This window comes from Pelmatolapia mariae, linkage group LG10_11 (genome assembly GCF_036321145.2).
Source record: "Pelmatolapia mariae isolate MD_Pm_ZW linkage group LG10_11, Pm_UMD_F_2, whole genome shotgun sequence".
Taxonomy (NCBI): Eukaryota; Metazoa; Chordata; class Actinopteri; order Cichliformes; family Cichlidae; genus Pelmatolapia; species Pelmatolapia mariae.
This window is the reverse complement of record NC_086236.1, coordinates 42,658,401-42,684,983: the sequence shown is the minus strand read 5'-3', so window position 1 is coordinate 42,684,983 and position 26,583 is coordinate 42,658,401. Positions and strand designations below refer to the sequence as shown.

Genomic DNA, 26,583 nt, shown 5'->3' with positions numbered 1-26,583 from the left:
AGCATCGAAACATAGAGAAGATTCTTCAGCTACAATTGAAACCTCATAACCCAGACGTGGTCATAGGAGACCACCGCAACCAGAACAGCTGGAGTACTTCCAGATGCATAGCACTCGAGTGTAGTATATGTTTGTGATTTTCACTCATTTAGCAATAGTCGGTAATAATACACAGTTGTAGTCATGGTAAATGAAGTGCTCTTGTTTCCATAATAACATCACAAAGGATTTCTGGCAATAGCAAGTCCACAGGCCAAATAGCATCTCATTAATATCAACATGAATGTATGTTATGGCTGTTGTAAAATACTGCATGTCCCCAAGTAAGCAGGCTTACTTTCGTCCCCCCCAACCGAGCTGCTGTTGGCTCCAACATCCGTTGAGCCTTCACTGAGTTTTGTCTTAATATAAAAGAGATAAGAGACTGAGGTGTACTGGAGTCTTTTGGTTGCTTGGAACCAAAGATGAAGAAAACATGATTTTTTTATTATCTTTCTTCATATTTCTGCCTCTTGTCTTTGCACTCAGTAGTCCCATGTGCCCCAAACCTCAGCACCCCACCACTCTAACCTCAGGCCCCATGGCCCTCTATTTTCAATTCTCAGCCCCCAGCCCCACTCTGAGACTTTGCTCTGCCCTAACCCTCAGACCCTAACCCCAGGGAAGTGGCTTTGGTGGAAAGCCACACAAAAGCCCAGTAGTATTTACACACTCTGCTTTCTCACAGAACATTCACAGACTGTTACATGTGGAATTGAGACAACAACAGGAATTTTCCCCCTGTTCATTTTTTTTTTTTTTGGTTCTTCCCATATTTGAATGACTCTCTTCTTTTCTTTGTAGCCGGAAAGAAAACGATTCAGAGATCATGTTACTGGTTCTTAGGCTCTGGTCATGTGTACAGAAATATATTGGTGATTTTAGAACTGATAAGTGTTTCATTATGTTCATTTTACAGGTTTCATTATCACCTCAAAGGTGTCTTGTTTCATGAGTGTTTCTTTTAAATGGGTGTCGTTATTTACAATCTGTTTTCCAGACATTTTACTGTAACCTTGTTATTTATATGTAAGTCATTGTGCAATGCAGATCCGGTTTAGGCTCTGCGAAAGCTAAGTCATTGTATCTGGGTGGATTATGGAAACTGGATCCTTTGATACTGTCGACGATGTTTGAAAAAGCTGTCATCTTGTGCTTTTTAACAAGATATACGTGTTGACTGTTTAAATATCTTTGTCTTAATATTTGTCCATTTAAAACTCGGAGACAGACAGCGAGTGAATATGATTACCGGAGGAAGCTTTTCTGATGTCTGTATCGCGTTGCCTTGTGAATCAGAGGAGAAAGACGATACCTTCAAAGAGCGGGCTTAGCAATGGCATCTTAAGATGGCAGCAGGAAGTTTGTAAATCGCAGTGTCACATTGGAAAGGGAGCACAGATAGTGTTCCACTATAAAACTGGAAATGGATTTAAAGCCACTGCTGCAGCTGTCCCATCTATATTTTGCTCTCTCTACCTCTCTCACACACACATCTATCATCAAGTGTTCTTTTAATGGTGTAAACTTTCCCATCCGTTTTCAATAGCATCAACAACCCCAGGACCCTGAACGTGCTTGGCAGTGAAACTCTGAGATTTTACTGCCAGCCTCTTTTAACCATCTACCATCACTCTCACCCCCCACCCACCCCCAAGCCATTTAAAAGTATACAGCAGGCTGAGGTCCCTCTTTGTTGGGGTACTTGAGGAGTTATTGAGAAGTTGTCTGAACTACATTCATGTGCGTCAAGAATCAAGGAGGAGTGTGCAGAAGAGATCCCATCAGAGCCCTAAGAGCCTTTGGAAAGAACTCAAGTAAAGCTTACCCTTGCACCCAAGCGTTCCCTATCCAGCTCAGAGCCATAGTTTGTGCTGTTTTGAATGTGCTTGAATTCCTGAATGCAGGAGAAACACCCCACTCTCTCTCTCTCTCTCTCTTGGTTAAACCATTGTTTTTAATAGCAGGCAGTGAGCTCTCCCTTCTTGCATGCAAGGTGACGTATGAGTGGACAGCATCCCTGTATGACTCGCAAGAATTTCTGTGCGGTTCTCAAATTGACTCGGTGTTGTAGGTGGGCCAGACTCCATCATATTGTTTCCTCCAACACACACACAGTATAGGGATGATACTTACTAACAGGAATGCCTACTCAGCAGCCCACTTAGTTTCCAGGAGGTGCAAACTGGCAACATTTAGCTGTTCAAAAAAAGGATTTTTTAAAATTTAAGGGATTGGTAAAGTGACGGGCCTCCTGGAGAGGTCAGAGGTCAGATTGGTCCAGCTGGAATACCTGTCAGGCTATGATGAACCACTCCCCATTTAAAATGTTGTTGTCTCCTCTGATAATATCACTAATTTCCTTCTTCATTGTTAAGTCTATAAATACATGCATTGTTGACACATGTATATGTGTTTTGACACCCACAACAAATGCACACTTCCCAAATAAATGCATTTTTTTAATGTCCTTCCTGTTCCTTCTCCTTTCTTCTTTGTCTTCCCACCTCATCCGCTTATCTCTCTCTTTTTTCTGCCAGAATGGAAACGCAGAGGCTGAGGAGCTGCTCTACAGCCACTATGTTATTTGTAATGATACGCATGAGACACTGCGCTTTGGTCAGGTGGACACTGATGAGAACGTGCTCCTGGCCAGCCTCCATAGCCACCAGTACAGCTGGAGATCCCACAAATCCCCTCAGGTAGCATGCACACACGCACACCCGAGCAAGCATACATAGCCCATACTTAATGAAATGTCTGATGACTGACAGACTTGTTTTGGTTGATTTTGAATAGAGCCATGCACACATGCATGCTCCTGCACACAAAACTTTTGGATATCAGCGGTCGTCATAAAAGACAGGAACACATGATTAAGATATTTACTTTGGAACGCAGAGCGTTAACATTGTGCAGAATTATGGAAACAGTGAGCACACACACACACACTCTGAACCTTATATAAATGGACACCTGAATACACACATACTGCATACATACATACAGACGTTGAACCTCAACCTCAGCCCCATACAAAATATGGCTCACACACAATTTCTGTGCAAAAGTTGTAAGAGGTGTGTATACACACACACACACACACACACACACACACACACACACCAGACACATCATTGTGCAGCGGGTATCTGTGTGTTTCTGTCAGTGTTCTCAGACAGTGCCCTGACAGCATTGTTAAAGAAGATTGATTATATTTAACCCTTTGTGGTTTTGAGGTTGAGTGGAGGGTGGGCTGGCGATCTGTGGCATATGTGTGTGTTTGGTGCACACATGTTTCAGGACCCCCATGCGTTCCACAGCGAGTGTGAGAAAGTCAAGCTTGAGAAAAGACATGGCCATAATTGCTCGCAGTAAGTCAGTAAGTCAAGTTGTATTAATCATCGACCATGGTTAATCTGTGCTCTTACCTCACTCTTGCTTACAGACGCACACACACACACGCAGTGCATGAGTGGCAATCTGGCATATCAGCACAGTGAACACCACATTTAATTCCTGCAGTGAGTCAAAATGACCTCGGTATTTTCAAGGATATTTTGGATGAAGAATTGTCCGAATGGGCCAAATGTCATCATAGATGAAGAATGCGATTCCAAGATAGTTCTGTCATGTGTTATTCCATCATGTGTTTGTGGTATATGAAATATGTGTTCTCAAGATGAACATGATTTGTGAAACTAGATAAATAGGAAATAGTGCAGCTTTGCCAAAAACACTCAGCTAACTTTGAGCTTGACGATAAAAAGCTTGCCAATGTGTCCGCCTCAGCAAATTGTAGCAAACACTCCTAATTACATTTTGGGGTTATAATAATAGTGACACTGATAAGGAAAAGGGTTGTATTTCTTTAATGGTTACTTGGAAGTGGGTTTTTTTTCACTATTACAAATCAGTTTCCAGGCTGAGATGTAAGTGGTTTTGCTGTTTTGCTTAAGTCCCACGATGCCGTAGAGTGTCTAAAACGACTCTGACCATCACAAACCATCATCTTCTAGTTTTCCTCTATCTGTCAGTCTGCTCATGACTTCAACTCAAGATCTTCTGTCCTCTTGTCTGCGTATCCCATTTAACTGTGTCCAGTTTTACTGTTATTGTATATGTATACTAATCCTATGTGGAAATTGTTTAGCTATAACATCCTACCACCAAATCCTTTCTCATTCATCCCCTAACCCTCCCCCACACTCACGAATACTCTAACCCTGCTCAGCATTGAGGCACAGCGTATCACTTTGATTTAACTTTAAATAACCACGCTATACATCAGTTCCACTCCACTTTTTCATGTGCTGTCATCACCATGTTCTGTTGCTGTAACTTTTCAAATTATATCCATTAGCACTTTGCAGCTTGGGAGCCACGGTACAATTACCTCACTCATACTGGTTATACTTTAATGCTATGCATAGTTCTGTGTCTCTTCTTTCCATGCTCTGCAAGGACCCACCAAACACAACCCAAAATCCATTCCAGGCCTCACACCCTGAGCCATAGGTTAGCAAACATTCCCTTGTTGCTGGCTCAGTCCTGGTCTCTCTTTATTCCTATATGAGATCAGTATACCTGCACAGTCTCTGGCTCCTACACTGTTTGTAAGTCTCACTTAGACATTGTGCCGTTCTCATCCCAAATGTACAACTAGTACTTGTCCCTTTCCTTTTCTCCTGAAGTTAGTCATCTGTTCTGATGTTCACATCCATACTGGCTAAGCTCGTTGGTCCTGGTGCTGACTCCCTGTCTGTCCTGTGACTGGCTAGAAGGCAACTTTGTCCTTTTAGTTTCCATCTCATCCCAGTAGGTGTTGTCGTTATGGTTGATTCTGGAAGGGAACTACTCATGAAGGCTTGGCACTTTTCAGTTTTGTGGCTATTCCACTTCCTTTCTATTTGGTCCATACAGTTGCTTTTGTGTTCCACTCAGTTTGCTGACATTATCCATGGTCACATCTTTCTGTCTAGTTTGACTCTGTCCAGTCTCCTAACTATATCATTGCGCATCCTTACTTAGTTTTACAATCCAGTGTATCAACGCTCAAACTACTATCTCAGTTTTTATGTATCTGTACATGCAGTATTGTCTTTCCTGGGAGGCCAGGGGAATGTCGGTGAGCAAGGCCATTGACCTGTCCTCATGGTTTTGGTATGATGTGTGTGTCCCAGTTGAATTGTCCCCCAGGCAGTCACACACTCATAAGCCACAGCTACTAATATGCTTTTGTAAAGTAATCTATGCCTGTTCCTCTCTCGAGCTCCCCTGAGAACACACTAGACATGACGTCTTCTTGAAAAGAGGAGGATGGGTAGAGAAAAAGATTGTGGAAGTGATCACCTGGGAAATATGAAAAATTCAAAAAGAGAGTAGCACAGAGTTGTCAGAGGGGATATTGAACAGCACTACTTGAGAAAAACAAGAGGACATGGAAAAATGGAAGCAGGGGCAAAAGATGAGCCATGCTCTCAACACTCCTCTACAATGGCAGCACCGCCAAAAACATGTCTGCTCACTATCTGTTCTGTTCCTCCCACCTTTCCCATTTCTCTTTTGCTTTTCTGTCTGTTGATGATGCACAAGCAACCCTATTTATCATGAGTACATTGCTGCACCTGAAGTCTTCCAATCCTGTCTCCAGTTCATACATATAGAAAGACTCAGAGATGGAATAAGGCCATTTATATGATTAGACAGGCTGTTGTTTCAGCTTGAACTTAGACAGTGAGGCATATTTAAAGTGCTGCAATCTCCTTTATATTGTTCCTGTACGAACGAGAGGTGTTTAATGTGTGTAATCTTGAGCCATCTAACCAATGTACACTTCATACGGTGTTGTCATACCTTCGAGTATCTCACTTTTCTCCGAAGAACACTAAAGTAGTATGTTTTCGTAGTGAAACATGAACCTAAGCTCAGGTCACACTCCCTCTCACTGCTCCTCTGTTTCTCTCCCTTCCACTTTCTCTACCACCCCATCTCTCCTGTCATTCATAACCATAAGACTTATTAAAAGGGTCGATTGAGGCAGTCACGTCCTTAGAGCCCGCTCTCGCCTAACACTAGAGCAAATTCATACCTGTGTGTGGACACTCAGACTCACACATACATACACACTGTAATAAAATGTTTCCTAAGGCCTGGAGTCTGTCAGGCCTCTCAGTATAGTCTCTCCCTTTCAAGCTTAGCATGCCTTCACACCCCAGCATTTCCCAGCCAATGTGAAAATGTTTATAAACACATAATTTCCCTAATTTTTATATGCACTGTACCATTATGTTATGCGTGTCATGTAATAGAGAGAGAAACGGATAAAGGAATACATACAGTTAAATTAATACATCTGTTAAAAACCTTCAGGATGGTCATGCATACAACTACACGATCTTTCTCTAATTACGTACAGTTTATATTTCGCACAAACACACTCACCATCCCCACCCTGCTGTTTTTCAAGGCTCTGGCGTGTGGTGTGGATGGTTGAAATATCTGGCTGCTCGTTACAGGATACAGCCTGGCTGATGGAAATCCCTGTGGTTAGTGTGGTTAGCAGGGAGAGGGGCGTAAAAAGCCCCCTGGATTTGAGAAGGACTTTTTAAGTGCCTACAAGGAATATTCCCTATTTGAATAAATTGTGATTTACTCCATGAGCAGGCTTCTACAGTAGAGTGTCTCTCTCTGAATGCATGTCTTTGCGTGTTAGTGTGTCTGTGTATGTCTGTGATGTATGGTGTTGCTCCATGTGTTAGTGTTTGTGTGGGAGTGTCAGTGTTGTGTTGGCCGTGTGTGCGTGCGGTTCCCAGGGGTAATGTGCGGAAGATAGCAGCCCAGGACTATTAGTTTGCGGTGAGATTGGCCGTGTTTTTGGAAGCAGGCATGACAGGGTGGTATTTTGGGTGAGAGTGCGTGTGAAAGAGAGGCAAAGGAGAGTGAGAGAGCAGTGTTACATCAGTGGAAGCTGTGTGTGAACATGTATATATGAATAGTTGTCTGTGTGTGAACCCTGTTGCTCATGTGTCGCTGTTTTGTACAAGTGTTTTAAGTTTTCAGAAGGGTTCATTGTTTGCTGCTCGTCCTTAAAATGTGTCTGGTGTTTTGCTGGAATCTATCAAGACTCAGTGATTAAGAAACACTGCCCTCAAGTGAAGTGGTTTAGTCATGCTGTTCATCCAACATTGCCACTTTAACTGCAGTTGACCCTGAGGGGTTATCTCAGCTCCGCTCAGGTTCACCCACTTGCAGACTGAGCGTGAGGAAACTAAAAGAAAAGGGAGTGCTCTCCGTCTTAATCCCTGAAGACAACCCTGACTCTTTGTCTATCCTTAGATCTGTGTTTGGTAATCTTTTCACACTGACTTTTGCTTGTAACCATTACCTTAAAATATAAATAGGAGAAGAAAATAAAAAGTCGGAGATGAACACTGAATTATGAGAAAAAGTTTATCCATTTAGTAACACTGAGTTACACAAGAAGAGATGTTGCAGCACATTGCTAAACATTCCTCTGTAAAACAATAATAATTTTTTAGTCCACCTTTATTTGTGATGGTAGATTTGAAATTCCTCCCCAGGGTGCTTTAAACATTTGTGTGTTTGTCCCAGCTTGAAACCAGTGTCATGCTGTAACATTTCTTCTTCAGGCTGGAAGTTATCCTTTTAACTTGTATACTTGGATATACAGATACTGTTTCTTACATGTATTTATGTGCTTCCATGTCAGCTCACTAACACTATCTGGTTTCATGATGATCAGCTTTGTGCATACTCTGTGGTAGTCCTGGCCAGGTCCACACTGAACATGCCAGACACTATGTGAGCCAAACTCACGCACTTTCCCAGTTTGTATGTTTATTTATTGCAAGGGGGGTTTTTTTTGTCTCGCTATTGCTGTAACTTCTTGTAATTTCTCTCTATGGATGGCATCCATACTCGTGAATATAATGATGCATATGTGTTTAGTAGTTATACACTTTGCTCATTTCATCAGCAATTCACTGTTGCGTCCTTTAAGGCAGCTTAACACAGTTCTTTGGGGATTTAGTTGTATCTAGATGCCACAAGGAATTACATCTACACTAATCACTACACCTAAAGGTCAAAGGTGATTAGTAATCTCATGTTCCCTGAATGGTTAAAAAATTTCCTTCCAGACCACAAATCTTACACTTTACCTCCAAGTTTCCTTTGCCTTTTCATCCCACCAGCAGTTTCTTCTACAGTTGGACCTCCAGTGTACAAGTCTAATAATTCTCAAAGGTATATCAGTTTACTGTGCGTATTAGTGCTCTATGCCTCAGCATCCAGTAGGCCCATATACATATCTCCTCTAACCCATTTCCCTTCTTGCTCCTTTTTAGGACAAGAAGTCTTTTTTTTTGTTGAGAAACTTGCTTTTGTTAGTGTTTGTTTTAAGGAAATGTCACTGGAGGGATGAAACATTTATCCCCAGCAGTGTTTGTTGGGAGCACACTTGATTAGTGATTAAAGTGGTATGTCTCAAGAAGTTGAACCTCAACCTCAGCCCCTGTTACATTGCACAGACAAAGAAAAATGTTTCGGCAATCAGTGGTTGCCAGTAATTTTTTGAAATCGCTTACTTTGAATATATCCTGGGGAATCATTATCAGCTTTCGGCAACCCACCTTTTGGTCTCCATTCAACTTGAAAAAAGTACTACATTCATCAGCTCTACACCACGGCTGCCAAAGTCAAGATTTTCATGAGAAATACAGTGAAGACGGACTTCTCCTTCACCACATGCTTTCTTTTTGTCTTTGTATATGTCATTCCTGTTCTTCCTTCCAAATTCAAGCCAGGATTTAGGGGAGTCTGTTTTTGCATTCGTACTGACACTCTTGGAGATTTTATTATGATTCCACTCATGTAGATGTGTTGAGTCATTAGTCTCTCATGACACTCTTTGTGTATAGACTGTATATTTGTATAATTCTACTGCCTGTGTAGTCTGTCCCAAAGGAAGCTTTTCCTCTGATATTAAGACATTAATTTAATTACCATGTTGATGAGCACTGTGCTGCTGGAATCTCTGTTGTAAATCTTTTTTAACATTCCAATGTGTTAGCAGTTTACAAATTATATCATCCTCTACATCAAATCCTGGGCCTTGAAATGACAACAAAGGCTCTTAAGCAATGGCGTGCAACCCTTTTTTGTGCAGCAGAACCATTACTGACTGATCATCACATGAAAAACGTGTTGGTATGTTTCGATTACCTTGGGCCACATGGTGATGACAGAGTTTTTTCACTTGGGATCCCAGTTTTAACAAATATACCAGCCGCCATTGTGCTGTGATTTCAGGTACAGAATAGGGTTCCTCACCACAGCTGATGTTTTTATAAGGTGTGGACAGGATACAAGACAGTGGAGGTTAAACACTGATAAAGATTATAAACCATTAAAACTTTTGACAGCGTATCAAAAGCCTTTTGATCTTTGATCTACACTAAAATGCTGTTTAAAGCATTACAGAAGCGTTAAATCCTTCTCTTAAACAAAAATGTAATTAGTATTACACTCAAAACACCAAATGAAACCTCCTCACTTCAGTGAGTCCCAGTTCTTTTTTCTTTTTCACTAGAGAAACGGAACATTTTGGATGCAGTAATTTTACAAATGGCACTAAAACTAAGTTTTGTTATTTTGATCAGCTCCTTGGTTGAATGCAGTTGTACGACTAACAGTAATGGTTTTATGTGGCCTCCATGGTAGGACGTCATCCAGTTAATATGCTCTCCAATGCTGAGGACGTCACTCCAGACAGGTTAGCTGTCCTAAAAGAGTTGACCTCAGTTAGCCCCTCTTTCTGTGCTTAATGCTCCTGAACCAGCCTTCTTCTTGATTCTCTACTAAAGCAGACCATAGGGGAGGTGCAGGTGAAGACTGTGATTATGAAGGTCCCTCTGGTGCTGCCCTGGGTTCAGCACCATGGACAGCACCTGGTGCTTTATGGCTAGTCCCACAGGAGCACCACTGGGTTGCATGGCTGTTTTATCCAAGTGGCCTCACACACATCACACAAGACCCTGAGACTCGGAAAGGCCTCTTTTCACCCAGAGAACCGTCGCTCACTGGATGTTTTCTCTTTTTGGATCCTTCTCTGTAAACCCAAGAATTGGTTGTGTGGGAAAATCGCAGTAGACCAGCAGGTTGGCCTCACCATGTTTACATGACTAAATGCTTTGAGTTGCTGTCACATGATTGGCTGATAAGATGTTTATCATAATGGGCAGTTTTAAGTAATAAGGTGGCCAGTGAGTGTATATAGACACTGAGGTTTATGTCCTGCTGAGGGGTTTTTAAACATTGACTTACATATCCCAGTGCTGTGCGGTTTTTATCCTCTCCTCTCAGACAGAGCTCCTTTTGTCAGTTCTCTTCATTTGGTTCAAGCACTTGCCGCGTCTGCATCTCCTGGAGACTTGAGGCCCTGCATGTCTAAGATGCCTTAGTAAAAAACCAAGGGAAAACTATTGAAGTATGTTAGTCAAGCATAAATCTCTTAATGTCCCTTCTGTCAACCACGGACCCACACAGTGCCTTTTCTCTGAAGCTTCTTCGAGCTCTCAAACCGCTTCTTAGACTTGCAAATCTGAGCTTTGATGTTGTGCTGCTTTGCTTCTTTTGTCAGAAAGAGGGAGCCAAGGAGGAGAGAAGCATTACAGACAGCTGTGAAGCCACCATAATTCCCTCATGTTACATGGGTTAGCCCTCACTGCCCTGGCATGGATGCTGTTGTGTCTTTCTCTGTCGTAATTCTCTTTTAATACATATTCTTTTTTTAAAGGACAAAGTAATACATATTCTTTTGTTTTGTTGTCTGGATAGAAACCTGTTTCTCATTTGTTAGGTGGCCAGCTAGCTCCCTGGTCCCAAAGTAATTTCCCCAGACAAGACGGGCCTCTGTTCCACATCCCTCTTTTTTCATCTCTGTCTGTATTATATTAAATAAGATAGGCACTACAGAGACTTGTCAAGCTATTTTTAAACTTTTGTCACATGACATTGAATTCACATGATTTTAATCAGCCATCTAAGACATGCCGCAGCTTCCTCAGGCCTTTTATAGAACCTTGTGTGCAAAGCTACTGGTGTTGATACCTCTGCTCCACATGTCTCAAATCTCCTATTATAGTCTGAGAGAGATGAAATAAAGGAATGGTATTAATGGGGAGACAACCATTGACCACTGCAGCTTTGTCAGCCTGTCTGTGTAGCATCGAAGAATGCCAATTGCATCTCCGCTGCAGACATAGACTTAATTTGTATTGTGTGCACCCAAGCACATTCCTGTTGAGGACAATAGACAGATAGTGGTTATAGTGGCAAGAGTGAGTCATTCTGTCTAGAGTAGCGCATGGGTCATAGGGTATATGGTGTTTTTGTGTGTGCACATTCATGTGAATGTCTCTCTAAAAATCTCTCTCAGAGAGAGAGATTTTATGTATGTTTTACCGTTTGTGTTTGCCATTGATTCCTATGTTGGTCCTGACACCCACATTATCAAAGCAGACACTTGAGTGTTTGCCATATGAAGTACGCAATGAGTCTGTGTTTACCAGGAAGTTAACAGTCAGTCCTTTGGCTGTGACTGACAGATCTGTTACTGTCTTTTACAGGAAAGTTTGTTGGTAATGATTTTCTCCTGGGAAAAGATTAAGCGATGAACTGGGCAGTAGACATGACATCGTACCCATTAGGGAGGCTGATGGTTTGATTGACTCATTGAGTATAATTTACAGTTTAGCAAGTTGGGGGTGGTAATTCTCAGAAGTTAACACCACTAAATGTGTTGGTCATATGTTTGGCTTCTGCATCTAGTTTCCATGGTAATCTAAAATGTGGGTGATGTGATTTCAAAACGTTTACATGGTGTTGATCTTGTATTAAGACCATACTTGGTATCAGTGATATTATGTGTGGTTTTTAATTTCATCCTTCTGTCCACTCTCTCTGTTACTTGCAGATTAGTCATAATTTCACCAAACTCTTTGTTTTGAAAACATATGTCAAAGCACCATTATTAAGTTTAGTTGGTGCACGGTGACTGTGAAGACCTGTCGTTTTAAAGTTTTTGAAGCCTTTTTTATACAGGCCATCTGTGGCATTAAAACAGAAAAGGAACTTGCACTGACTTAGCATTAGGGAATTTACTTCAACGCAAGATATTTGCTAATGTTACCATACTCATCTGGTTCACTATAAAACCAAATTCAGCTTGAATTCATTAATTAATTCAAATGTCTAAAAATTTACTGATATTTTACTTATCATCCCCCAGTAAATGAATAGAACAGATGAACTGAGATCATTTTAAAAATAAGGATTGGTTTTAATACTAAAAAATTGTGGTTTGTGTCTGTCAACCATGGATATGGTGGAATGTTTCCACCCTTGAGATGCTTGGATAGGCCTTTAGTTAGGCAACCTTCAGTTCCTGCCTGTTTGTTGGTCTCTTTGTCTTTAGCTCTTCAGTACGTAAAATCTTGTTCTACTGGACTGAGATTAAGTGACTGACTTGGCCATTGAAAAATACTCAATTTCCCTGCCTTTAGAAACTTTTGAGTCTTTTTTGCAGTTTTGGGTCATTATCCATTTGCACTGTGAAGAGCTGTCTGATTAGTTTTGCAGCATTTGGATGAATCTGAGCACAGAATATGGCCCTGTACACTTAACAGTTCATCCTGACACTTTTATCAGACGTCTAGTAGCCTTATACCTCTGGAAGTCATACAAGCCCATATCAGTCTCTGTGTCTCCAGGTGTCTCTTGATTGTAGACTTTGATAATGACGATGATTTTAAATGTTTTTAAATTTCAACGGACAAGCACTCCTGCCTTGCTTGCCCTGGTAGAACACCACTGGACCTCACTGTATATTTACTTTGGTTGAATCCTGAATAGATTTAACCCGAAAGTCCGGTTCAGTGTAGAGGCACTGGCACTTCTCATTGTGGATTTTTTGGATGGAATGTATTGCTTTATCTTCTTTTTTGTTTTGTTTTTTTCTTTAATGTGGTAAAGTAAGTAAACAGTGGTGAGGTGGTCATTTATAAACCATATAAAACTTCAGCTTTAATATATGGGGAAACAGTGACATCCCACACTATCAGCAAGTAGCCAGTCTGTCACTGAAGTTTCCAAAAAAGGCAGAAAAGAAAACACTGAACAGAAGATGGTCAGATTGTCATGTCCAAAAAATGCTTCACCAAGCCTGACTGTTTCAGTCTTCCCAAAAATCGTAAGACATCACCAAATAGTGTGGTCATTTTGGAAAAATCCAGAACAACCATATTTGACCAGTACAACTCAGTTACAAAAACATTTAAGCAGCATGATCGAAGATGTCAGAGTAAAAAACAGAGTTAATGTAGTTCAAGCAAGAGTGACTGAACCTATTTTAATATCTGTCAGATGAATCATCACCATGGAGCCGAGCTGAATAATCGGTTGCTTAGTTATATTAGCATATTTGGACAAACATGTCACTCATCATTTTGAGATAACCGGGATGTACTGTCAGACCTAAAGACATATGACTAACTTACAGTAAAGTAATTTCCAAACAGTCAAGACGGGTAATTGTTTGATTATTTTAATGACTAGAAAATATGTTTACTTAAAGTGTTTTATTTATCTATCAGGTCAAATAAAATTTGAGGAATTTGGATAATTGCTTGTATTTTGATTATGTTGTGACTTGAAGCCAGAGTTATTATTGGAAACTAAAAAAAAAAACCAAGACATCTACGCACCATAAGTGACACATGGCAGAATATTTAGAGTACATTAAAGTGCTGTCAGAAAATAGCAATAGTTTGTTAACATCCACAAACATTCAATTATTCCCATGAAGATCACTCTTTTAGCATAGTTGGAGCCTTCCAATGTGCTGGAGTGAAGCAGTGTCCGTCATCAGCCATAATCACACTCTCCCTCCTGAGGATTAAAGGGAAATGAAGTGAGGGTGAGATTTCAATTTCACATTTCTTTCACACTCAATACCCATCTTGGGAAATTATCACAATATAATAAATGGTCCTCAGTTGTTTTTGGACAAAAAAAATCTTCTGCTTCGGGCCAGCTGCTGAAAGTGAGTGTTGGAGTTTCTTGTTAAAATATTTATTTCTAGATGAGATTCATATTTAGCTGAAGGCTACAGCACAACCTCTGGTTTTTGTATGATATTTTATAGAGTTGACATAGATATAAGAGACAGTTACATGTCCTGTCTTCGTCCTTTGTCCCAATAAAGTGTGAGTAGTTGATGTTGTTGTTTGTTTGTTTGTTTGTTTGTTTTGGGGCGGCAGCTTTGTGTGTTTTGGTTTTGTTTTGTTTTTTTCAGGGGGGGTTAACAATGACCCTTTAACTTTTACTCAGTTTTCAGTTTATTTCACCTTGGCATATCGGCCTTGTCTTGTCAGTTTGCATCACTGGGCTTTACTCTCATTTCGAGCCCTGGGGTGTATGTCATCATTTTGTTTCGTGAGGTCAGAGATCTTCAAATTATAAAGCAGATGTTATGGTTTGTCAACACGCCTGGGGTTGCCACAACTCATATGAAAAAAATGTATAAAAGACGAGCTCTTTCTCTATTTAGGGTCATCTCCATGTGTTACAGTCGTCTTTTGCTTTTATTTTGCACCTTGCTCCCTACAGTATGTGTACCAATAAAATTCTATATAAAATGATACATAAAGTAAATCAAATTATTAAGCTAAGTTGACTAATTAAAGAACAGTGTGATTAATAAAAAAAAATTTGCCCTAATTAAAATCTTTTTTTCCCCATAAATGCTGAGTCTCTATTCAGTTGAACACTGTTGGTGTAAGGCGAGGCTTAATCCGTGTGTATAAATCGGTCACATGTGGCTGGCTGGGTTTTCTGTGTCACAACAGTTGAATACGTCACAGAGAGGCAAAACAACTTCTTATTTTTCATTCTTGTTGTCCTACACATCCAGTTCATATGTGTCACTGCTGGGGGTTTTTTTCTTCTACTGCTTGAGTCAGAGACATGATGAATTAAAACAAAAGCAGCAGTAACTGTTTGAAGTCTGAGGAGAAATGTTATTATGACTTCTTCTTTAAAGGTCAAGTTGAGCCACAGGCATGATAAAGTGCACAGAGACAGGGGGAGGAAGGGACAGAGGAGGTAAAGCAGAGAGAATTGTTGAAATTGCAAATCCATCCTCACACATGGTGCTCACGCACGGCAGAGGTCTCCAGTGGCTTCGCCATCACAAGATTTGCAGGGTTTGGGCCGTTATTGTCACCAGTCTACTCTAATGAAAGTATTATAATATAAATACTGAGTTCTAATCTGTAGGACCTGAGGTGAGCTTTGAAGTGAAAAGGTATCAGTATTAAGTCATGGGAGTAGAATGCCAAACACATTACAGTTCATTTCTCAGTTTTCCTCAGATCACAATATTCTTAGCTGGGCTTGATTATGAAATTGTGTGTAATGTAGTAAAGGCTTGGTTCAGTAATATAGTTCTCCACCTTAAGGCTTAAACTTAACCTCTGCCACCTGGCTGTTAAGACCCCTCTGAGTACGTGCACCAAGTAGGAGATCTCAGAAATGTAACTCATTTCCACGCAGCTGACAGAGAGGATGACAGATCTTGTAGAGAGTGAATTCAGGCTTTGATTAAGAATGTTATTGTAAAAAAATCTGTCTTCAAACACTAAGAAAAGACTGCAGTGCTGAGAAGCACATAAGGTCTTGACCAAGGTCCCCCCGTGCACTTTGACCTCAGGAGTAATTTGTTTTTCTTTAAACACATTGAGTAAATGTTCAGCATGTTGAAGCAACTACCCAAAGTGTAAATGTTCAAATTTTCAGTGTTTCAGTCTGGTCGCTACTCCTCTGGGGGATCACTGACCCCGAATCTCACTCTGCTGCTTGCCCCCGCCCCATCTGTCTTGATAGTCCCATGACATGCTTTGTCTTTCTCATGTTTTCTCCCCTTCCTTTCCAACTGTTGCTAGTTTGATGTTGTGCTGGCAGCAGGGTTGACACAGAGTTTCGGTGCTGTAGAAAGTCAGCCCCACTGCCTCGGGAAGGGGAGAAGGCTTTAGATCTCCCTCTGTATTTATGATTCTGCTCCTGTATTATGACCAAAATCTCATGAGAAGAATCATACTGTTTGACAAATGAGTTTCCTTATCATGCAGCTTTGAGCAACTTCAGATAAGAAGTGGACAGATGGTCTGTGAATAACCTCACTGTAGCACAGGTGTGATGGGCATTTGGCCAGACCACTTGGTTTTTGTACTGAATGTTTGTGGATTTAGGTGGAGGCAGCACCCAGTAAATGCTGCATCACTGCATCATGCATTAATTAAAACCCAGTCAGCTTATTGCAGTGTGTATTTTGTGTATCGGTGAAAGCAAAACAGCACTGTTCGGGCTGCCTCTTTACATATTTTTTAGCCCCGCTACCATGTCGAGGCGCACAGTTTAAGGAATTATGGGGAAAATGGTTGGGGGGAAATTGTCACCACTCTAAAGTTGTTTGACTGTCAAAAGAAAGGAAAGCATCTGTTTATTACTGTTATCCTGAGCCTGTGTGTTTATACCGAGCCACACACATGGATGTGCTCCACACTGAAGTGATGGATATGCAGCTCAAATGGTTGGGGGCCAAAATATGTGCCTCTTATTTAGATGTGTGGAGAAAAGAGTCTTCCACATTCAACCGCACAAGTACACACGCACAAACAATCTGGTCACTACACACACTGCTGTAATAATCTTCCACATCAGCTGTTTTCCACCAGCCAGTTTATTGTGTGCGACCTTCCATTTGTGCTTCCAGCAGCAGCAGGCCTGTTCGGCAACAGTAAACAGGAACTTTGTTGTTCTTTTCCCCCCCTACCAGAAATTCCCAAACAGAGTCCTGTTGTTTACTTGCCTTTTGATCGGGGTAAATAAAGGGCAAGAAGGCTAACCTCTGATGTCTGCTAACTTCTGTCTCTGTTTTTGTGTGTATGTTCTGCTCTGTGCTGTCCTCCAGCTGCTGCACATCTGCATCGAAGGATGGGGGAACTGGCGCTGGTCAGAGGCCTTCAGCGTGGACAACGTAGGGACTCTGCTTAGGACCATTCAGTACAAAGGACGCACCGCCTCTCTCATCATCAAGGTCATACAGCTCAATGGTGTCCAGAAACAGGTACTGTCACTTTTTAGTAATTACTCCTTTACTGACTTCTTTGTTTGTATAGATTTTTTTTTTCTTTTTTTAGTTTTAGTTTTTAAATAAAAGAAATATTACTCATTGGTCATGTAGTTGTTATGGCGGGTATTTTCTGATGAAGGTCAAAGGCTTCCAGAAAGTTAAACGTCTTACTTTTCTTGTCGTTGGATCAGAGTTAATGTGAATAGATTTTAGCAGATCTTTATAATTAACTGCAGCGATTAAAGGAAAGATGGTGAACAGCATTACCAACCCCCAGATTTAATTTGTAGAAGATTCCAGGCGCAAGACTCTTTATAATTGACAAGCAGTGATTTATGGCCCAGATACACCGCAGTAACAAAACAGGACCAGAGTTTTCAACATAATCAAGAATATAGGGATCCTGCAGATTATCTTGCTGCTAACCTGTTAAACATTTACACTGAAAGCAGGAACATGTTTGCTGCATTACGCCTGTTGATTTCTTCTATGTGACACAAAAGCCTGGCTTTTTTCCCAGCACTCATTTCAGGATGAGTGCTTTTTAATCTCCTTTTTTTTCCCCCTGCTTTTGTATGTTATGATTTAGTAGTTGCTTAGCTAACAACAGACTGTCTTTGTCAGTTTTTGTAATCTGTTTTATAGCAATAAAACAAAAGCTTATGAACTTCAAGCCATCCAAAAACACAATGTGTCCCATCAATCCACAGAGAAGATCACAGCAAATCATAAACCAGCATAAACCAAATACATACACCAACTGTCTTTTTTTTTTTTTTCGCTCTAAGAAAAGGAATGAATCATGCTGGAATTTTTCCACAAATAAAAAGCAGAGTCTTCATATTCCTGAAAATGCAGAGATGCCATCAGATTGTAGCTGTGACACTTTGTTATGTAAACAGTGTCAAGTGTCACACACATCTCCCACTCATCCTCCAGACAAAACAGACTCGGCTTCTCACATTCCTTCTACCATCTGTCCCAAACTTTGATTACATCTTGTTTCCATTGGATGCAGTGATAGAGTATGAACATTGGTCATATCCAATTCACAACAAAAACCCCAGAACGGGACGGCAGCTGCCACTACAGAGAAACGCATGAGTATACCTCAGTCTGGGTTTTCTTTTGGGAGGGTGGGGTTCGTCCTCAGCGCCACACCACGTCCTCTCCGTTACGCTCTTTCTTGCTTCTCTATGGTCTTTCATTGTCACCTCTTTAGTGTTCATATTGGCACCTATTGTTAAAAACGTTTATAAAGTGCAGTTTATATTAATCTCCCTCATACAAGCCCATACGCACATGCGTCTGCACATGGATGCGTGAGTGGGAGAACACTTGTAAAAGCACGTGCATTAGGCCTGCTACTGAAAATTACTGTCAGGATCACTTAAGCCATTAATTATTTTTTGATCAGTGGTTCATCTTTAACATGGAAACAGTGAGTAAAGCTTCATGTTGTTTCCATTACAGTGTGTTCAAAAAGAGAGGTGAAACAAAAAAAATTTTCTCTATGAAACCAGCTTTCTCTCATTTTTGGTATGTGCTGATATGATAGTCTGTCTATATAGTTAAATGGAAAAGAGAGTTTTTCACAGGACTTACAAGCCATGTGCTGTTAATGAAATGGTCTTGTTTAACTGATCATTGGCAGCTCCGAAGCATTCATTGCCGCAATCCTCCCAGAAGCAGACATCCCAGCAAATTCACCCAGTGCAGTGCTTGAAGAACTACAAAAAAACCCTCAAAAGCTGTATCTCAAACTCTACAGACATCAATTAGCATGTTAAAGCTTAAAGTTCGTGACAGCACAATTAGAAAAATACTGAACACGTATGGTTTGTTTGTTAGGGTTGCTTGGAGAAAGCCTCTTCTTTTCTCCTCTTCTCTCTGAAAAAGAACATGGTAGCAAAATTACTATGTTTCAATTGCATTTGAACACACTGCAGCACTTCTGGAGTCGTGTCCTTTAGACAGAGAAGACAAATGTTGAGATGTCTGGTCCCAATGCCCAGGATGACACATTTGGTTGTGTTTGGTTTACCATCTGTCAAGCACAGTGGTGGAGGGGTGATGATTTGGGCTTATTTTGTGGACACAGGACCTGGGCACCTTACAGTCAGTGAGCTGTGAGGTCATCTGTCCAACAGCTAAAGCTTGGCCCAAATTGGGTCATGAAACAGGTCAATCTACAGACGGTCTGAAACAGAAAAGAATCACTGGTCCAGTCAGAACTCAACCTGATTAAGGTTTTTTTTTTTTAAACTCACTGATTTTTATTTTTTATTTTTAATTGGGAGTCCAGATCTTCCATGCACATGCATATACTACAAGTTTTTTTAAAAAGCACAATAAGATGTGCCACACACAGAGTACAGTCTGTGTGTGTGTGTGTGTGTGTGTGTGTGTGTGTGTGTGTGTGTGTGTGTGGACGGGTATTAACATCTTCATGGGGACCAAAAATTGGTAGTTTACTATACTTGTGGGGACAAAAATCCCGGTCCCCACGAGTTTGAAGGCATTTTTGAGCCTCAAAATGTGGTTTTAGTGTCAGGGTTACAATTAGGTTATGGTTAGGTTTAGGGTAAGGGTCAGGGTTAGGCATTCATTTTTGATGGTTAGGGTTAGGGTAAGGGGCTAGGGAAAGCATTGTGTCAATGAAATGTCCCCACAAGGATATAAATACACGTGTGTGTGTGTGTGTGTGTGTGTGTGTGTGTGTGTGTGTGTGTGTGTGTGTGTGTGTGTGTGTGTGTGTGTGTGCGTGTGTGTGTGTGCGCACATATGTGTTTACATTGATTCACACATAAGTCATTTCTGTTCATATTAGTACAGATTGACTGTATTTCTGGTAACTGATGTAAGGGTGTGTGTCTGTGTGTCACCTTTGAGATGTGGAATAAAATCCAAATTAAGATGTGAATGCAATGGTTTACACATCATTTAAAGTAAAAATACTGCAAGAAAGAGAAAGCTTTTTTTAACACACCTCTTAACTTCTCTGTTTTGACGTTATCATTACATTCTTTTTTTATTCCCGTTTAGTACAACATCCAAAACTTGTAAAAGTGGGGGATGTATATGAATTGTTAGTGATCTTAAACTGTAAGGCAATGAGGAAAGTTACCCTTTATAAAGCAGCTGGGAATCGGAAATTATTCAGGTAGAAGTCAAAGCTGATCTTAGTTGGAAGGCGTCTTTTTGAAAACCGCGACTTTCCACATCCCCAGTGACATGTTGTAAAACTTATCTCATAATTATAGAAGTTTATTATAAGGCACTAAACATCTTTATTTCTAATTTGGGCAATTCTGTCATGCAACCCTCTCCCCAGGTAATAATCTGTGGGCGGCAGGTCATGTGCAGCTACCTGACTCAAGACATTGAGCTGCGAGTGGTGCAGCACTACGTGGGGCCTGATAGCCAGACGGTAGTCAGGGAATACTGCGACTGCCTGGAAGCAGGAGCCAAGCTGCCATCCTATGTGCTGGAGGATGCAGAGATGACAGAGCTGTGTGTAAGGGCTCGAGGAGACGATGAGTGGTCACAGGATGTTCAGCTGGAACGGAGGGATAAGAGCAGCAGCAGCTTTGTTGTACAGGTAACACAAGTAGAACTTTAAGTAAGCCTTCCACATATCCAGTAAAGCTTCCCACTTAGTTTCCCAGAGTCTTGTCTGTACATGTCTTTACGATCAGAAGCTACATCAGTTACAATTAGCAGATTAAAATGCACACGCGTGCTCCACTGTGCCTGGAATTGTCCAAATGCAAGCTGTTGAATGTGCTAGCCATGCACACAGAGTTTCTCTCACACATTGCTCACACCACTACTTCTGACTGGCTCTCCATCCACACAACATGTTTGGAGCCAGTGACTGGACCACCAACTGTGACCGGATCCTCTTCTCCTGGGTGGCCACAGTGGCAGCGCTTCCATGCTGCTACTCACTGTTAGAGAACAGATTGAGATCTTCCCCTCAGATAGGCTTACAAAGACCCTGCAACCCATAACCCAGCCATGTTGAGAGGTAGAAAATACTGTTTATGCTCTCTCATAACAACGTTAACCATAGACAGGAAACACTAGCTGATATGTGGGCACAGGGAAAGGCTTTGAAGGCACTTTCACACCACTGGATAAGCGCCAGCTCCATCCCTGCTGTTCTTGCGCTTGCTCTTTATTTTTCCTGTACTTTTTTCCCTGCTGTTCTTGTATTTGTTCTTTATTTTTGTTGTACTGTCTTTCTTTGTCTGCCTCTCTCTTTTTTATTTATAAGCCTCACGCTGTTAACAGCTAGCCATCTACCACTCCAGCTCCTGTGTATGTGTGTGTGTGTTTTGGAAAAGGGGGTCTGAACATCTCTGACTGCACTCCAGCATGCACTGTTATCTTTTTTCGTAGGATCAGCGATTCATTGCACATCTGGAGGGCTGGCTCCAAATGAGAGAGCTGCCTGAACTAGTAGCTGGGTTCTTAGATCTCTCTATCTGTGCCTGTCTCCTGCTATTTCACTCGCTTGTTTCCTCCCTGCGTTTTACCCTCTCGCCCACACACTGGCTCACTCATCTATCTTCTAGTTAACTCCTTTCTTTACTTCATCGTCTGGCATCAAGCCTGTCCACCTGTCCTGCATCCCTCCATTTTCAGTGTTTGTCTTCTTTTCTTTTTTAAATCTGCCTGATGTTTCTCTGTATCAGTAATCCATCTGAGGTATCTCCTTTTTCATATCTCATCTTCGTCATCCTTAAATCTTATTTTCAAACGTGTGAGCTTTAGAGAAAGCACAGAAGGTCATCGCGACTTTATCCCAGTGGTGAGCATTTTTTAGTTGATCACTGTAGAGCATCTGTTTGCCAAAGTTTTACTCCCTCATCCAAATAAGTCTATTTTGCAAGGGTCTGTATATTAAAACTGAATGTTCACCCTGTCTCTTTGCTCTGCTCTGCTGACCCTACCAGTAAATGAAGTCCCCAGGCTGTCATAAACTAAACCACTTGTAATGTGACTTGGCATCCCAAGACTTTAATGAGGAGTGAAGAGTAAATGGGACAAACACCAGTGACACATTAAGAGTGCTTAGTGTTTGGTGGGCACATTCTCAGCCTTTAAATCTTGCAAAGATTTAACTGACTGTAATGGGCCACTATCTGGCACTAACAGTTGTCAGTCCTCACAGCCATAGTATTGTGTTGCAGGGCTTTAGGGAGACTTAACATTTAACTGCTGAAAGAAGCCAAGAAACAAAGATTTTTAGGACAAAACATCATTGATGGAGGCAGTAAATATCATGCCAGGGGGTAAAAAGGAGCAAAAGCATTAAAGTTTATCCAGTTTATTCATATTTTACATCTTAACCACACAAAAAGTGTCCTTGACCTCTCAGTCTATTGTCTGTAGTCTTTACAATAACTGGAATAGATTGCAAGTGTTAAAAATACTACATCCACTCTAGTATAGTATAACCCAAATCCCCCCCCCCCCCCCCAAAAAAAAAAAAAGAAGTTGGAGTACTGTGTAAATTTTAAATACAAGCATGTGCCATTATTAGAAAAAAAGGTTATTATTAAAAAAGTATTAAAATAAAGGTCATTTTGAATTTGATGGCTGCAACAGGTTTCAAAAAAGTTGGACTAGGGTAGCTTCCCCTTTTCCTTTAACAACAGTCTGTAAAGGTCTGGGAACTGAATAGATCAGTTGCTGGACTTTTGGGAAAGAAATGTTACCCATTCTTGTCCTGGGTCGTATTTTTCATTTCGTGGTGCGTCAAATGTTGTCAACTGGAGAAAGATCCGGAGCACATGCAGGCTGCTGGACTTTTTTACTATTAAACCATGCTGTTGTAGTAGATGCATATGCAGTTTAGCATTGTCTTGCTGAAATACACAAGGCCTTCCCTGAAATAGAGGTTATATGGATGGAAGCACAAGTTACTCTAAAACCTTCTAGCATTCATGGTGCCTTTCCAGATGTGCAAGGTACCAATTCTATAGGTAATAATGCACCCACATACCATCAGATTCATCTGACCACAGAGCAGTTTTGCCTCAGTCCATTTTAAATGAGCTTTGGCCCAAAGAAGACGCTGGCATTACTGGCTCATGTTCACATATGGCTTCTTCTGTGCGTGATAGAGTTTTAACCTGTGTTTGTGGATGGCACGGTAAACTGTGTTCACAGAAAATGAATCTGGAAGTGTTCCTGAGCTCCTGCAGTGATTTCCATGACAGAATCACTCCTGTTTTTATTGCCGTGCGTCCTGAGGGCCTAACCAACGCAAGCATCTATTATTGATTTTCAACCTTTTGCCTTGCTCCCTGAAATTTCTCATGATTCTCTAATTCTTTTGATGATACTGTATTATGTCCTTTACACAATGAAATATTCATAATCTTCATAATTTTACGTTGAGCAACATTATTCTGAAACTGTTACACAATTTATCGATGCATTTTTTTGCAGATTGCATAACAAGAGCCCATCTTTTCTTCTGAGAAATCCTGCATTTTTGTATCCACTCACATTACGGCCCTGTTGCCAGTTAACCTAATTAGTGCAAAATGTTCCTGCAGCTGTTTCTTTTTAGTACCAATTAGTTTTCCGGTCTTTTGTTGCCCTCTCCTAACTTTTTTGGGACGTGTTGTAGCCATTAAATTCCAAAAGAGCCAATATTTTTCTTAAAATGGTGCATTTTCTCAGTTTAAGCATTTAATGTTTTCAGTGTTCTGTTGTGAATTAAATATGAGATTATGAGATTTCTTAATTATTGCTTTCTATTTTATTTGCATTTTACACAGCGTTGCAACTTTACCCATCAGTCATAAAAGGCTCATGGGGTAGTGTCATCATCCCACTGGGTGGGCAGGCAGCCAGGCGGGTGGCATGAACACCCAACACATAGATCAAGAATGAGGCGACATAGAATTTTCAAATTCATACCATAGGAGCTTTTGTTAAAATGCTCAGTCTAGTTCAAATATGACCAAATATCAAAGTCAAGGTCAGAGGTCAAGTTTGTTGAAAATCCTTCAGGCTTCTTTGGTATTGATATCTTCTAACAGCTAGTTTGTTTCCTTTCAGGTGCCTTGTTCTAATGGCTCATTGCTTTATGTTCTGTGCACTCTCATCACAATAGAACCCAACTCTCACATGCAGCAAAGAGTGGTGAGCATCCGTTACAATATTTACTGTTACAGAATATTTTAAACCTTTTTGTTTTGATCTCTGGGAACCAAGTAATTATCCAACACTTAAGATTAAGAACGTTACATTTTTGGTGTAATCATTGTTTTTCCTGATTTAGTTTTGCTCTCATCAGTTTGTCTTTTCATTGATTGTTCTGTATGAAAACCATGTTCCAGGTGGTTTTCAGTCCACTGTTTGTCATGAGGAGCCACCTGCCGGACTCTCTAATCGTTCACATAGAGAAGAGGAGCCTCGGACTGCGAGAAAGCCAGCTAATATGTGGACAGGGTCACCAGGAGCCCCTGCTAAACACGGAAGCTGACCTCACCCACCATCTCACTTTCCAAGCCAGGTAAAAAAAAAAAAAAAATGCATTGGTCCAAAAAGAGGACATAGTAGTTCAAGTAATGTCTAATACCTTTTCATGCTTAAGATCTATGAAACACTATATAACACACCTCAGCTTCACAAACATGTTACATGTTACAATTTCTGCACATCTGACATCACTCCTAATGATGGTGGTAGGCTCTTGCTACGATGCAGTATAACCTCATATTCTTGTCATTTGGTCTTAACCAAAACTATTCTCTTCCAGCAGACATTTTCAGTGGCCAGTTTAGTTGTTTTAGTCCTTTTGCACTGCCTTTATTGTGCACTGCCTAGACAAAAAAAAAACCTCACCACATGGCAAATAGGTGAGCACCTTCCAGTGGTTTTTAGGTGTAGGTTTAGCAACTTTATGTGCCTAAAAATACTGAATGACAGGGTTTTTCAGTGTATTTTTCTTTCTCATGACAGTGGCAGGATTTGTCAAACTCAAATTGTGAACGAGTGGTTCAGGGAGCATGAGATGTAATTTTCACACATAGACTGGGAACGCACACAGAACCAACACACAGAGGAAGCCACCTTGGCAGCAGCTGACACATAGCTTCAATTCTGACATTTTAGGTGGGACCATCATTACACCTCATTTAGATAAAGCCCCAGCAAAGCAGTTTTTTTTTCCAGTAGTTTGTGTGTGTAGAAATAATACGTTTGTATGTCTACGTTTGCATGAGGTAAAAAATGTATGCGCACTAGCCCTGTGTCTGTGTGTGGTCCGTGCCTGTCATTGTCTTGGTTAGAAATGTGCCAGTGTAAGTGTGACAGATGCCACTTCATCATGGGCAGAGGCTGTCACATACATCATTGCTACGCCTATTACTCGCCCCAGTTTGTCCTTATGTGTTTGCACATATTTCCCATAGCCTCTGTGTAAGAAACCAATAACTGTACAATTTATCATTGTAGCCAAGTCCATCAAAGAAATGCTAAGAACTTCATTTTTATTTTATCTGTTTTATCTAGCATCACCACTACACCTCATTTCATGTCATATATATATGTACATGGCATGTGTTTTGGCGCATGGTGTCGCTCAGTAACAGAAGTGTTTATGTTTCAGTGTGTGTGGCCCCAAGGGAAATAGCTACCACATGCACATATTGTTTTGTTGTTGCTTCTACTATATTTGTTATCTTTCCAAATGTAATTTAAGTTGTTTTATGCAAATACATAAGGGGGGTGCTGGGTGGGGGTAGGGGGTCAACCTTTTGGTAGCAAGTGGTGGTGATCTGAATAAACAGAGTAAACGTTGAGTGTAATTGACTCTCCCTGAGAGATTTTTTTTTTTTTTTTTGCTGTAACTGTTGTGTTTAGATATCTGGTCACAAAGTTTGTTTTGATTTCAGCTGCCATAAAGGAACCGCAGTGGCTGTACAGTGACTGGGAATGTATTTGGCCCCTGCTGTTGAAGATAAATCCTTTTCAGTCGTACAAAAAGCAAGCTCAGAAAGAACTAAGTGTCTTGTCTTTCTAGATTGCAACCACAATGCTCCTCGTGTTTACGATCCGTCCCCTGCCTAAACCGTTTCAAACCGCACAAACTTGCATACTCTCCTCTCCTGTCCCCCGCAGCTCAATCCATCCCTCATCCCTCTCCATTCTCATAAGCACACACTACAAGCCACAATTGTAAACATACACACATTTCGTACAGATGCACACAAGGCCCCCCTTCCCCCCGACCCCAAACCCCTAGGACAGATCCAGTCTGTTCGCTGGTCAACAGCTCATCTTTCCTTCCTGTAATTACGCAT

The 26,583-nt window shown here is 41.0% G+C and overlaps 1 protein-coding gene across 3 annotated transcripts in view; it reads left to right on the top strand.

The window, feature by feature from the left end:
* Positions 1–26,583, top strand: part of LOC134635624 (intermembrane lipid transfer protein VPS13B-like) — a 292,458-nt gene that overhangs the window by 245,150 nt on the left and 20,725 nt on the right. For all 3 annotated transcript variants that reach the window (XM_065471728.1, XM_063485027.1, XM_063485026.1), the window contains 5 exons: positions 2,580–2,741; positions 17,093–17,248; positions 20,589–20,855; positions 24,335–24,418; positions 24,616–24,791. In XM_065471728.1, the coding sequence (XP_065327800.1) occupies positions 2,580–2,741; positions 17,093–17,248; positions 20,589–20,855; positions 24,335–24,418; positions 24,616–24,791 (845 nt within the window). The remainder of the gene's footprint in view (positions 1–2,579; positions 2,742–17,092; positions 17,249–20,588; positions 20,856–24,334; positions 24,419–24,615; positions 24,792–26,583) is intronic.